General features: G+C 38.4%; 1 protein-coding gene across 1 annotated transcript in view; it reads left to right on the forward strand.

Annotated features, from left to right (window-relative positions):
• Positions 1-14,885, forward strand: part of LOC133274717 (ras and Rab interactor 3-like) — a 159,482-nt gene that overhangs the window by 55,726 nt on the left and 88,871 nt on the right. Inside the window, exons 4-12 of the mRNA XM_061464254.1 lie at positions 375-449; positions 2,457-2,541; positions 3,587-3,690; positions 4,705-4,779; positions 5,780-5,805; positions 6,487-6,540; positions 6,744-6,886; positions 9,944-10,113; positions 12,260-12,404. Of these exons, the coding sequence (XP_061320238.1) occupies positions 375-449; positions 2,457-2,541; positions 3,587-3,690; positions 4,705-4,779; positions 5,780-5,805; positions 6,487-6,540; positions 6,744-6,886; positions 9,944-10,113; positions 12,260-12,404 (877 nt within the window). The remainder of the gene's footprint in view (positions 1-374; positions 450-2,456; positions 2,542-3,586; positions 3,691-4,704; positions 4,780-5,779; positions 5,806-6,486; positions 6,541-6,743; positions 6,887-9,943; positions 10,114-12,259; positions 12,405-14,885) is intronic.

Raw genomic sequence — 14,885 nt, forward strand, 5'->3', positions numbered from 1 at the left:
AGTGAGCCATGGTCAAGGTCCACTTATTTCCAGGTGTGATTATTTCTTGGGTATTGTTAATCAACATGGTGTTACTTTCTATGTAATTACATGGTCTGATAATTCATGGAAAATACAGATGGTGACTACATAACTTTGTAAGCCTTTGTAAGGGTCTGGCAAACATTCTTGTTCTAAACTTAATCTTACATTCAAGAATCTGGTTTTATGGCATAAATTGATCAGCAGAGGGATTTTTATTTGGAATGGAATAAAAAGTGAAGCTACATATTTCTACTAGTGTGAATAAATACAGCATTGCCTTCTTTCCTCTTTTCATGTACAGGAAAAATTTGAAGTATTTCCTGAATTTATTTTTCTTTTTTTTTTTACAGGCTCTTTATATGTTTTATGCTTTGGCTATAGTATGTGATGACTTCTTTGTTCCATCTTTAGAGAAAATTTGTGAGGTATGTTAAAGAACTTTATTCATCTTTTGGAAATTCATTTAGACAATATTATAGAATCAAACATTTTGTGCCATTGTTGTTTAGAGTTCATTCCTGTCAACTTTTTGGCCTTGGTACTTTTAAAATTATTTGAGCTTTCCATCAAAAAATTATCCTTTGGTCTGGGAACATTGGTCCCCCTGGCCACACTCAAGGAATAAAAAATGAAAGATTTAATGAGATCAGATGGCAAAACCCACTATTAAACACCTGAAGCATGTAGCTAGGGTGGATATCGCATATGGATGAGTTGGGTTTATTAATGTACTCTTAGTTTTACAAGTCACTTGTGTAAATAAATCATACATAGACAAATTAATGTGTTGGCTATGCAAATTTTATATTGCACTTTTACCACCCTATCAGCAAGGAGAAAGCAAGCGTATGTGGTCCTAACATAAAGTAGAGAAAAGGGAAAAGGCATGGGAAAAGTATGTACCTTGTTTTGATATGGGACGAGAGTGCATATTTTATATGGAAAGAATAGTAAACAAATATAATTCCTTTACTAACTGCTGAGAAGACTTTGCAAAATTAAGAGCAATATTCTAATCAAGTGAGTTGATTGGGACAGTGTAGAATTTATAGTGGGCCTGTAAATGTTATGTTAGGTAAGGCTTTGGTGAGCTACTACAAAATGCAAAGCAGATTTTAATTCCCTTTTGAGGGCAAAATAAAAATCTCTTCTCCTTTTGAAATGCGTGTGACGGTTTTCTGAAAAACTCCTGTAGCTAATTAAAAAGCCTATTTTGCTATGGATATATGTACTAAATTCCTGTTAGTATTACTCAGAGCTATGTACTTATTGGTAGAAAAACAAGTAGAAGAATAAGGGAGACAGCCAGTTACAGTAAAATACTCAAGAGGGATCTTTTCTATCCTTTTCAGATCTCCTGTCTTCAGCATTCACCTTATACACCATATTTAAGTTGTACCAGTTGGTTGTACCAATTAAGTTGTCACTGATCCTTCATAAAATCCTTGTCTCTAATGTTCTGCTGAACATTGTAACAGCTAAGAAGAATTCAGATAGCACACATAGGTTTCAGCTCCTGCAACAGTATGACTGGTAGTAGGTCAAATGGTGCAGTAAGGGCTTTTGTTTGTTTTGTCATGTTCTGTAGGATGGCATTTTCATCAGCTCAAAATGTTGCATACTGCTTGAAAAACACATGCTTTTTCTATCATTCTTTTTGTCACTAATCACTTTTCGATCCTTGGAAGAAAAATGAAATACGAGAGATGAGTCTAGAGACTATAGAAAAGGAAAAAGCTCCTCCATAACACCTTCTCTGTAGTTCAAGGGAAAGCTCTTCAGACAGTATTAAATTCATACAGCCCACTTGTAGAGAGCTACATGGGTTCTGCTGGTCTGAGAGCTCTTATTTCTATCCTATTAGAGCTTAAGAGATGCTGTCATAAAAGTAGATCTATCTGCAGTACACAGGCCTCTCTGTGTATGATTATACTAATTTTGTCTGTGTCAGCAGACTCACTTTTGATTAACGCAGTTGCAAAGTGAAGCCAGAATCAGGCCTGCTGTTTCAAGATTCATACTCTGGGGGTATATTTTTCTCTTATGGATTTTTATTTGCAAATTCTAGAAGCCCTTAATTCTCGAATGATTGTGTTTAGAGTTCCAAGTGTTAATGAGACCAATTTGAGATGTTTATAATTTTTTTGAATCTGCAGAGATGCTTTTCTCTAAGCTACATGTAAGCCATAATTAGCTATTGAGTTATATATAAGTAATGTTGTCTGACACTTCACTGGGTTAGGTTATAAACATTTTATTTGCCAAAAGTATATTTGCCTTCTCAAAGGCAATGTCTTAATTTGTATCATAGTGACTGTTGATCCTTTAACAGCACTGTGGCCAGAAAATGAAGAGCTTCTGTCTTTGCAGCTCCAGAACTGTGCAGTGTAAATACAGTAGCAGTGCTGAAATTACCAGTGCTTTTCTTACAGAAACTACATTTGAGTGAAGATGTTGCTGGAGCCACATTCATGGCAGCAGGGAGCTCCACTCCAGAACTGTTTGCGTCTGTTATAGGTATGGAGCCCGCACACTAGCTCTTATGAGATCTGCTGTTAAAACAGCAGCAGCAGATCAAGCAGAGGTATCCAAAAGTGCTTTCATTCTGTCAATTTATAATCAGCAATTGCAGCTGTCAACTAGTCTGCAGTTCATGGTACAATTAACTACTCAAAATATCTCATAAAACTCTGAAGCTCCTCTCAAAACACAGTGATGAATAGCTGTTTCTGGCCATAGGAAGTAAAAGAAGAAACTTATTGCAGGCCCCTGAGAGGGAAGTTGAGATATATGAGAATGGATTAAGAGCAGCCCTGAAGAGAAAGTTTTGGGGGTGTTGGTTAATGAGAAGCTCAGTTTGACCCAGCAGTGTGAGTTTGCATCCCAGAAGGCTAAGTGTATTCTGGACTGCATCAAAAGAAGCCTTTCACAACTTAGGCAACCTGTTGCAGTGCCTCACCACTCTTATAGTGGATAATTTCTTCCTTATATCTAATCTAAATCTACCACTTTTAGTTTAAAGCCATTAGCCCTTGTCTTGTCACTACAGACCCTGGTAAAAAGTCGCTCTCCAGCTTTCTTGTAGACTTCCTTTAAGTACTGGAAGCGCTGCTATAAGGTCTCCTGTCTTCTCAAGGCTGAACAACCCCAGCTCTCTCAGCTTTTCTTCATAGGAGAGGTATTCTATCCCTCTAATCACTTTTGTGGCCATCTTCTGGAGCTGCCTCAACAGGTCCATGTCTTTCCTGTACTGAGGACTCCAGAGCTGGTTGGAGTACTCCAAGTGGAGCCTCCCCTGAGCAGAGTACAGGGGCAGAATCATCTCGCTCTAACTGCTGGCTGCACTTCTTTTGATGCAGCCCAGGATATGGTTGGATATTGTCCAACTCATATATAGTTTTTCATCCACTAGTACCCCCAAGTCTCTCTCTGCAGGGCTGCTCTCAATACCTCCATCTCCCAGACTGTATTGATACTGGGGTTTGCCTTGACCCAGGTGCAGGACCTTGCACTTGGCCTCATTGAACCTTGTGTAATAATGCATGTTTTGCTCCCTCTGCAGGTGTGTTTATCACTCACGGAGATGTAGGAGTAGGGACCATTGTTGGTTCAGCAGTTTTCAACATCCTCTGCATTGTTGGTGTGTGTGGAATGTTTGCAGGACAGGTTAGTAAGACAATTCCTTCTATGGAGTTCAGTTGCTTACACTTTAGGGGTTTCCATGAGCAAATATTTAAGCAAACAAACCAAACCAAACCCCACAAACAAACAAAAAACCAGCACCCCCAAAAATAAGAACAATAACAGTAACCCCCAAACAACAACAACAAAACAAAACCAAACAAGAACCAAAATCCACAACCCAACAAACAAGCAAACAAAAAAACAACCAACCAAAAAAACGAGTGTTAGTCAAAGGCAAAAATGAACTGGCATTGTGAAAACTGTCAAATGTTACAAGTAGCACATGTTTCCAAACAGTTCAGCTGTAGTTTCAGCACTCTGAACATGTAGCACACATAGGAAACTGGCTCCTCCTTGTACAATACTGTGTTCACAGTCAACTGATCAGTGGCATCTCCTGATCCTTCCTGGTACTGATGGGGTCAAAGATTCTAGGACACAAGATTTGCTCCATCTACTCAGTAGGTGATTAGACTGTGTATCATATTTTTTCAGGAATTAAGTCCAATATAGCCACAAATATAATGAAGTGGGAGCCATTGATTTACTTCAGTACAGTGAATTGTATTTTACAATTAAAATTATGACCAATTAAAATATCATTAGTAAGAAATGAATTTCATTAATAGAAGGTTCTCTGTGATTTTTATTACTAGTGATTATTACAGTTCTATTGTCTTAACAGACTGATATGTCTTCTGTTAGCATGAGCTGTGATTGGTTCCAGAATCACTGCTAACAATAATTCTGCTCACATGCCTAAGTGGTTGCAAGATAGAGGCCTTCGTTTTGTCTTTAAAATTGCATATTTTATTGGCTGAAGTTATGATACAAGGCTGCCCCATCCCTGGCAGCGTTCAGGGCCGGGCTGGATGGGGCTTTAAGCAACCTGGTCTAGTGGAAGGTGTCCCTGCCCATGGCAGGGAGGTTGGAACTAGGTGGTCTTTAAGGTCCCTTCCAATCCAAATCATTCTATAATTTTATGATATTTTTCAGGTGGTTTGTCTCACGCAGTGGGCTGTGTTCCGGGACTCTGTGTACTACACAATATCTGTGATTGTACTTATACTTGTAAGTAGCTCTCTTACCAATTAATGTGATTCATTGCTTGAAGTTTTGGAGATCCAGCCAGCCAACCATAGATAAACACTAGTAAACCATGATTTTCATATCTAATTCTAGTGACATCTGGAAGTGATAGCTCAGCTCCACAATGTGGTCCAAGTATGAATACTTCATACGACCCCACAGAATACATGTCCATCAATGTCCATTCATTTTGTACCTACAATCTGTGAAGTTCTTGCAAGCTAGCAGGGTAGTGTTGCTCACTGCAATGAGCACTCTCTTCTGACCTAGGGGACTTCCTGTTGTGGAGGTGAAAAATTTTGAGCTGCATCTCTCTTTTGAATAGGGAAGATGGCTGTTTGTTGCTTCTATGCAGTAATTTTATTTCGCAGATTCTGGGTAAATTTTTCTAAATGGAGCACAGATGGGATACCACTTTGTTTATCTAGAGCAGCATAGTAATTACCAAACACACCTATTTACTGGGTTTGGTGGAAAGAAGGGGAAGAATCCACTTAGTTTGATTTGTAATAAATATGGATCACTAGCTGGCCATTTAGTTACAGGAATTACATAGGGAGGAGTAAAATGTGTATAATCACTTGGCCTAAAAGCAGAAGTAAAATGGCTGTCTTTTCTACCAAAACTAGTCTAGCTGTTAAGAGGACTCAGAGCTAGGTCTCTTCAGAAATATGACTTTGCTGTTATTTACACAGGACAGCATTGTGTACATTTGTACGTATCTGTCTCTTTCACATGCTCACACTGTCTTACTCAGTAGTGTTTGTAACAGTCACTGAGAGGGATCCAAGCCTTGTTCACAAGGTTTCTGCTTTATGAGGGGCACAGTCCGTATAGTGAAAGTTCTGGTTAGAAAGAGTCAAAACTCAAGCAGCTTCTGGTTAGATATGACTGATGTTTATTAAATAAATTTGACTGATTTTCAAGATAGATCAGAAAAGTGGCCAATTTATGTCTTTATTTTTTTCCCCCCTTCTTCTAGTTTATATATGATGAGAAAATAGAATGGTAAGTTGTGTAAATTATTCCTTACAGTACCATGGGACTGATCACTCAATAGAGTTGCAGTGTAATTAGCTTTCATTCATACATGCTGGGAATATGAGCTGGATTTGACACCTAGAAAATCATGTGTTTTCTTTGGTTATATTTTTTATGATGATCAGGGAAAACTAAAAGAAAATGTAAGAACCTGGAGACATTAACAAAGTAAGTAGGCTGTATTTAAAGCCTGAAAATTCACGTGTGCAGAGAGGAAAAGTGAAGGTCTGCTGATTCTGGCTGTTAATGTTTATGGAGTGCTAGGTGTCCCAGAGAACAGTCTAGTGTGTGATCCTAGTGGGAGAGCATAAGCATCTTCTAGAAGAGTCCTCTTGAGTGCCTAGCCTGTGCTTCAGTGCTGAAATGACAAAAGGCCTTGGCATTATCCTCGGAGGGTAGCTGTGGTTTCAGTCTGCATAACACATTTCTGAAATACATGCGTTATGTATTTGCATGCTTATTGGAACTTGAGAGTCTGCTTCCCCTCCCCCCCCCCATTATGTTGAGACACCATCTAATCTTAATGATGTGAATCCTGTGTATACGAATGTGACTTATACTAGGTGTTTGATTCACCCTGCATAAAACTTGAAGAGCATACAGCTGTTTAATGGCCTTATAACACTTTTTTTTTTTTGTCTCTCTGAGGTGGGAAAGCCTTGTACTCATCATTATGTATTCATTCTACATACTTATCATGAAGTAAGTGCTTTTCTCCTGTGTAGGCCCTTTAGGTCTTAATTAACCATCATTCTTTTTGTGTGGTTCTGTCCTTGGTCTTCCTGCTGAGAATGTGCATCTAGGCTTTACTGCTTGCTTGCATAAGTTGTTCTCAGATGCTTAGAAGTTGGACAAGGATATTCAACAATCCAACTTTTTCAGACCTTTTTCATTTGCACTTTCAGATACAATGTGAGGATGCAAAATTTCTTCAGCATTAAAAGCAAGAATGTTGGAAATGGTGACACAGTCAACAATGAGCTTGAAGATGGTAATAAATATTATGCCTATAGTTGTGATGACCCATCCATTCCATTACTATGGAAAGGTAAGGCTGAGCAGACAGGACTTTGAAAAAGAGTAGTTCACAAGGTGCCCTTTTTATTTCTTTAATGTGTATCTGAACAGTGTTACTCTTCAGTCAGAAGCAGGAATTTTCATTGGGTTAATATGATAATTCAGCAGTCAGATTGCCAGATGGAAAAAGAAAACCCAAAGCCAAATCAATTTATTGTTTTATATCTATATTCTGAAAACAAGCTGCTTTGCACGGTGGCAGTTTTGCTTCCTTTTTGTCTCCTGTTCATTGATGAGCTACAACACTGAAAGAAATCTTTGAAATACTTTAATCTCATTTTGCAATGAGTTGCTGTGAATGTTGATTATGATACAGTCAAGTCTTTGGATGTGGAGATATTTACATATGAGATTCAGAGGATACCTCCTAGGGCAGTAGTTACGTATTCAAGTGGGGATACAGGGTAAGGGTGATTCAGTGAAAGAACGCAGATGTTAGTGAGTTTTATTTCTAAGGTATTTGTTGGGTTAATTGACACTTGGCTGGCTTCACAAGCTGAGCTGCACCTTCCCAGCAGCAGCTTTCAGAAACAGGAGCACTGCTAGTAGCCCTGAGGAGACTACAGCTGGTGTCTGCCTTACCTCCAATCAGTGGATAGCAAGCTTTGGGATCCGCCAAAAAGCCTCCCATGATTTCACCAAGGTGTAGGTTTAATCTTAGTCTGATTTTCACAGGACAAAAGTGATTACTTCCCAAAAAATGGTCGTTTGATTTGGGTGAGGACCTTTGTTCCTACCAAGAATGCTTAGTCAGTTGCTCAAGGTGCAGATAAAAGGGGGGTTTACATGCTGCACAGCTCTCTTCTGTGCTCCTAAGTTTTACTATTTTCAAGAGCATCCAGTGGTACTATATAATAGCTTCCATTACTCAAGTTTGAGAAGAAAAAGGAGAGCTTTTTACCATAGGATAAATTCAGTTTCAAGGGCGAAAACAGGTAAAGGCAAAATGTTTATACTTTATAAATAACACTCCTATTTTAGAAGTACAAGCATGTGGCTCACTGCCCATGGCTTTTATTGTGTTGACCCAGATTTCCACCAGGTGGCATGGTTCGATTCCTGCCTTAACCCAGCAGCTCCTGAAAAAAGTGGGTTTCTGAGGGCCTGAGCAGGAGTCAGCTCTAACTCAGCAAGAAGTTTTCTGTTGATTTTGACAGGGACAGGGTTGTTAGTGATGACACTTCATGGTGAGCAGGAAGTTTAGGTAGTTTGTTGAGAGGAAAAGCTGTTCTCAGAAGGTATTTTTCTAAGGACTATCACAAAGGAGAAGCCAAAAAGGCTTTTCTCTCTCACATTTGTGAAAACTACTTTTGTGATTTTTAGGTGGAGCCTGTTTGTACCATATAGGGCCAAGGTGTTTATGTTTATGGGCATAGGGAGTGAGACAGAAGAACTGTTGTGAAAATATAAGAGCAATGTGCTGCAGTAACTCAAACCAGCTGTTCTGGGTTTTTTTTGTTTTTTTTTTTTTATAGTGATGTATTCTACACCACTGCTGAGGTGTGGTTGTTTATTTTTTTATCTTGGTATTTCATCAAAGCGCAGTATATTTGGTCACTGTCTCCTTAGTGCTGTAAGAAATAATTCCAGAGTAACTGCCGTGCTTTGATGTTTTTTCATGATACTGTAAGATAAAGAAGCATTTTGAGACTTCACTGGAGAAACTCATTTGAGAGCAGTTAATCTGATTAAACTGTTGAAAAGATACCTGGCCTTTTTTGCCTTACCAGGATTGCTGTCAGACTAAAGCAAATGTTAAGCTACTGTGGTTGAGGACCTCTTCTATGAGGACTGGTTCCTAGGAAGATTGTCTGGCTATATATTCCTTCACAGATATTCTGCTACGCTCTTAAGAGTCATTGGAATGGATGTGCTCCTTATTTGCATCATCAGCTATAGTACTCAGCAAGGTTAATTTGTTTTAGATACTGGGGTGGAGGGAGGATAGCTGCTCCTTTATGTTTACCAAAGGCAAAATTACTACTAGTTCTATTCTCCTGTAAGACAAAACCACAGAGTGGATTTTTTGAGTAGGACATATTTCTTTATGAAACCAAAGATCTCTTTATGACACTTCAGGTGACTCCAGTGTACTCATTGAAAATTCATTGTAGTGAAACAAAGGAAGACACTCCAGTGCCAAAGGGTAAAATCTATAGCTGTCTACTGGTGATTTATAGGTTTGATTTTTCTTGTTGAATGATAATGAAAGGATATACTTTTTCAACTCCAAATGTTAGAAAATGCTGGAGACAGCAGAGCCTTTATTGCATGATATGATTTACTTGCATGCATGGATCCAGTCTTCTTCCAGAAAAACAAAAATAATTCAACACTGTAAGAATGCAAAAAACTAACAATATAGATTTCTGTGTGTTTGGAATAGGTCCATTTTAATTCCTTTGAGTTGAATGTTTTCTTAGATTTCCTTTGCTTCCTGACTGGAACCATGCGCTAATAATTATCTTGCACTTCTACCTCCTAAATTCTCTTCTTCTTCTTAATGTAAGTAACTTAACACAAAAGGGGAGTGGGGGGGTGAAGCTTAGCAAACAGAAAACAAGCATCAAAGAACTTTGGTTGTTTTTTTCCATGTAGTAATTAATATTTATTAAAGTCATATGCATATTTCCTACACTGCTTTCTAACACCACATGGGTATGCCTCCTGTCTGCTGAGCCTTGCTCTTCTTGCTGTGTGTAGTCTGTCGCATTTGTGAGAATGTTGGCTTGTTTTTAAACTCTGAAAGTCCTTACCTGTACTTGTGTTGATTCGCAATATAAGTTTGTTTCTCTGTGTTCTTAACACAGTAGAACAAAACTTGTAACCTTTGTACAAGTTCCTTTATATTAACAAAGGCTTACTTAATACATTTGTTCTTGACAATTGGGTTTTTTTCATTGTTTCAAATCTGGTCATGTTAGAGATACTGAATATTACTCCCTTTGAGTCTAAACAGAATGACTTTGGGTGATGGGAAGCATGGTAAGATCAATTCACAACTAACTTTGTCCATTGTGACCATTAGTGAAGGGGATACAGCAATATGGCAAAAACAGTGTTGTGATGGTGGATGAGATCATCTGTTCCAGTCCCCCCAAATATCGGTTCCCTGAAGCTGGATTACGGATTATGATTACGAATAAATTTGGACCACGCACCAGAATGCGGATGGCAAGCCGTCTTATCATTAATGAGGTAGGTTCTTTAAGAAAAGAATTAGTTGCTATGAGCAAAGGAGTTGCTAAACAGCCGTGTTTATAGTTATTTTGATTCTCCCATGTTCCTAGGGATGGGCTAGAGTTATGTCTTTCTCTAACAACTGTGTCACAGCAGATTTGAAGAGGATTCCTAATTGGCAACGCTGCCTGTCTTAATGGGAAGGCAGTCACCAAGAAGGGACTTTCTTATTTCCCATCCAGAAGATGTTTATTTCAGCATTTGTGTGTCTGTATGTGAACACATTTGTGGTTTATCTGCAGCAAAAGAACTGGGTTTGATCATTACAAAAGCTGTCAGGCTAAGACAGGAATAATGGACAAGCAAAAATCTCTTAAGAACTGCTCTTTTATTAGCAGCACCTCAGGATCACGTCAGGTATTTGCCTACCTTCTTGGTCTTATCTGTAGTCTTCAGCTCAAAATTAAAATGAACCAAAATATTTTTATGAGGGGAATTTGCGCTAGACAGTTTCAGTTATCTCGAACTCTAACTTTGGTGTACTGTCACCACCTTTACTGTTATTGTTTGTTTCATATCCTGCAGTTTAAGTGATGGGACTGGCCCTGTGACACTGTCCTGAGCATGTATGAAATACTGGGGTGAAATTTTTTGACCTTCCAACCTTAACTTCTATGAAAGCAGGAATTTATCCTTTGCTCCCTACAATGTCAAATACGAGAGGTTTTTACTGTCACATATAAAATAATTTCAGCAGTTTAGGAAATACAAGCTTTAGGAAGTTTCTGGAATTTGGATGTCTTAACACAGTTTATGTGTCTTTCCAGCATTGCGAATAGCCCAGTGAAAGAAAGCAGCGCTAATTTATTTATAACAAAAGTCCAGTTTAACAGCAAACCAGTGAAATGTTTATTAGGAAGTCAGCTTGGTGGCGTACAGTCAAGAGCAAAAGATCAGAAAGGGCATATAGCAGCATTTGGCTCTGTAAAAGCGCTGCTTTGAAGGCAATTCACTGGTCAGCAAAAAATTCTTTTTTAACGGATATGTGCACTGATACTTCCTAGTTCAACATCTTTAAACCAGACCATTTGGATGTATGTTCTTATCTCACTGCCAAAGTGTTGCAAAGTATTCAGATATGAGTTTTCTCTATTTTTAAATAAACTACAGTGTGTTAATACTAGATTCAGATTTTTTTATATGTTGTGCACTAACTTTATTTTTCAAGGCATTTCAGAACACTTTTAGGAAGCTACAACAATTTCTCATGAAAAAGAGAATGCTTTTCAACCCTGCATTATTTCATCTGACAAACTAAAAATACATTTTTTAAATAAAAGTAGGAAATTACTCTCCCATTTCACGTTCTCCAGTGTATTATTGGGAAAATATACAGACACTTAAACCTGTCCCTGTAATTGTTGTACTGTTTATTGAAACTGTAGCAGTCTTCCACAAATCTCCGGGGATAGTTAAGAGCTTCATGAAAGTGTATGCTCAGACAAGGGCAACAGGGTTGCTTTTGGAATTATTAGTAAGACCTATATATTAACCTAAACGAATGGGGATGAGAAGGAGGGAGGACAGTTGGATCTGAGCAGGAGAGATCCTGGGTAATGAGTCATTCCTAAACCAACTCTAATAGTGCGGGAATGTCTTGAGTGTTACCACTAGTAGCTTGAGATTACTCAGGAGATGACAGTCCTGGTTGGACACTCCCTGATTGCCTAAGCACCCTTTTCCAACCAGATTTGCCTATCCCACATGCCCTTGGTCATCATGCTTGTAGTAAGCGTGGTTAAAGCCCTTCCCAAATCTTCGCTCGTGAAGCCAAGCCAAGCCATAGTGCTGTTTGCTAATTTGAGTGAGAACTGTTGAGTGAGAAGCATTTCAGAATAACCATGCTCATTAAAACATGGTGTTGGAAGGATGGATATCACAACTTTCTCCATCACGGCCTAAAAAACTTCTGCCAGTAATTTTGAGGTGGGTGGTCAACACTGGCCTGATGAAGACAGGTAGGCCACAGACAGATTTGTTTGTTGCTGCTTGGAAGGAGAAGCATCACAGCTCACGTGACTGGAGCTGGACAGACAGCAAAACCCAGATTTAACAAAGTCACTATTTTCCAAACTATGGCAGTTTTGTGTTTGACACTGTGCAGCGTCAGCGGTTAATCCAGTCTGCCAATGGCTCAAGCAAACCACTTCAGAATAGGAGACATGAGAATATTGAAAATGGGAACATCCCTGTGGTGAACCAAGAGGAGGAAAATGAACAGGACAATCTATCTCCCTTTTCATTGCCAGGTAAGGCTTACTTTACAGCTGTTTATAGTAAGGAAGCAGAAGATAATTAAAATGCCAAACACTGGGTTGTAAGAAAAGATGACGTATACGGGCGGAGAGGAGGAGGGGGATTGATTTAACTCTCCGAACGCTGGATTTGATGGCAGTAAAACTGAGCTGGAGGCTACATGGCTAAAAGCCATTATTAGGAAAGTGTTTTCCAGCTATTGTGCACAGTAACAGTAGAAGTGGTGGCTTGCCAGAGGCAAAGGGAGAGCAGGTGAGGCAGGTTTATATTAAAAAACATGTTGGACCAACCCATTGAGCACTGCACTGTTAGTAATTTTGAAGTCAACAGTTAATAATGACCTTCTGGAGATTGCTAGGCCGGAGGCTAGGTGTACAAATATATAATAACTTGATTTAGTGACTGTAGGGGAGGCTTCTTGGATGAAAAAGAAGAAAGGTTTAGGGAGAGAAAGAGTGTTTAATATCTTTGACAGTGTTTAGAATTCTTAGACTAGCAAGGTAGGTAATAATATTCACCTTCTGAAATTTTTTGGGAAACTCTGTGGTGTGAAGGGCTATATATAACCAACCTTAACACATTGCAGGTTGACTCTCCTCCAAATGCTTTGGAGATTAGACAGCAGAGATTAGATCCCCCCTACAGACATGTAGTTAGTGGTTGTCTGTCACACAGTTACTACTAACAGAGATGTTGTTTGGCATAAATGAATATCGCATACAGTGAAAAAGAAGGAATAGTTTTCCATGTTGTATACAGTTCAAATTTCTTTGAAATCTCATTACTTCAGTTGCTGTCCTTTTAGAAGAGATGTTGGTGACTGAACAAACATAAAAGCATACTATTCAAAGACTAGATAAAGTCATGCTTTCATGTGTTACTGTGCTTTTACAGGAGCTTCTTGCAGTCAGCAGTTATGGACTTTCATGGGGGGTGAAGAACGGAAATGAACTGATTCACTGAAGATAGACCCATTACATTAGATGGGCTCCTGATAATATATGTAATAATGAAAAAAATGTTTTTATTTTATGGTGACATAGATGAATGCAAGACAGCAGTATGCCTGTGCACATGAACATGTTGATGATAATAACAGTAACAGTAACAAACATCTTCTAAAAGCCAAAAACTTCTGCTCAAGCCATCTTAAAAATGCTGTGCACATGTTGGCAAAGATTTTTTTTTTTTAACTGAGTTGTTTTTAACAAGTTTTTGGATTCAAGTTTTAATTAGGGCAGTGCAATCATATATTTTTTTCTTACATTCCAGGACAGTACAGAAATCTTAACATGTGTCAAACATTATCTGGAGACCATACTTGGATTTTTTCAAGACTCAGACAACTTCTTGGTGAATGAGAAATAGATTTCAGAGTAGAGCTTCCGAAGTGTGTGATATTCACAATGGGCAAAATGCTTTGGACAAATGAAGGAGTTATTAGTTAGTCCATTGGCCTTTTTTAAATGTGTTTTTTTCTGCGTTTTTGAGAAAGTCCTGAAGGATAATTGAGGTGTAACTGTCCAAATTGGAACCAGTGATGATACAGTTCATACTGGAATGGAACAAAAGTTCAACATGAACTCAACAAGTTGCGTAAAAGTGGTAATGTGGTTGTTTAAAATCCTCATAATTATATTCAGGTTTTGTTACCTCTGTTGTCTGGAGATGATTATCTACTGGTTGGATTCTCGTTGCTCAACTCATGTATTCTGAGGGAGAATTCTTTTATTTTTTGCTTTCGGAAGTACCACTTCAATAACTTTGGAGAAAATGCAAAGAACCAGCATCATGTCTTGTTGTTTAAGTACTGTGGCACAATCAGTAGCCTAAAAAAACCCTGACATTTAAAACTGGCTTTAGGGGAAAAGTGTTGCAGACATTTTCCCAGAATCCCCTCTGTTTTCTTTTGGTATATTTTCAGGCCAGGAATAAGGCACATACATTTTCTAAAGATCAGAAGTTCGTTTATTCTTTCAGTACTATACAGAGTTCTACAGAGAATAGGCTTTCACTTTCTGATATGACTTTCCAAGTCAACTGCTTGCAGTGGGTGAGGTAGAAAACTCACTACAGTATTTTAAGAGCTGCAACAGAAATGGCTATGAATTGGTCCAGACCTTTTTTTTGTGCTGTCCTGTAGTAACCTTTATTTTTATTTTTTTTTTTTAGCCTACTTTGGGGTTCGACTTGCCTCCAAATTGCATATTCTAGACCCTTTTGCAGGAATGAATTTTTTCTGAAACAGAAATAAATGTAAGTGAAGTTTTAAGCACTGCATCATCTCTGAATGATTCCCAGCAATCATTTGCCATCTGTATGTTTTGCTTATTGTTTTCTTTTATCATCTATCAACAGCAGTGCTCAGCAGTAAATGTAGGGCTTTAGCACACAGAAATAGAAGATAAAATTGTTGCATGAAAACAGTCTTAAACTACACCATCCAACCTAGATCCCATATGTCAGCCATCCAG

This window comes from Pezoporus flaviventris, unplaced genomic scaffold (assembly GCF_033815535.1).
Source record: "Pezoporus flaviventris isolate CSIRO_AGI_PZ_B2104156 unplaced genomic scaffold, CSIRO_AGI_Pfla_v1 ptg000036l, whole genome shotgun sequence".
NCBI lineage: Eukaryota > Metazoa > Chordata > Aves > Psittaciformes > Psittacidae > Pezoporus > Pezoporus flaviventris.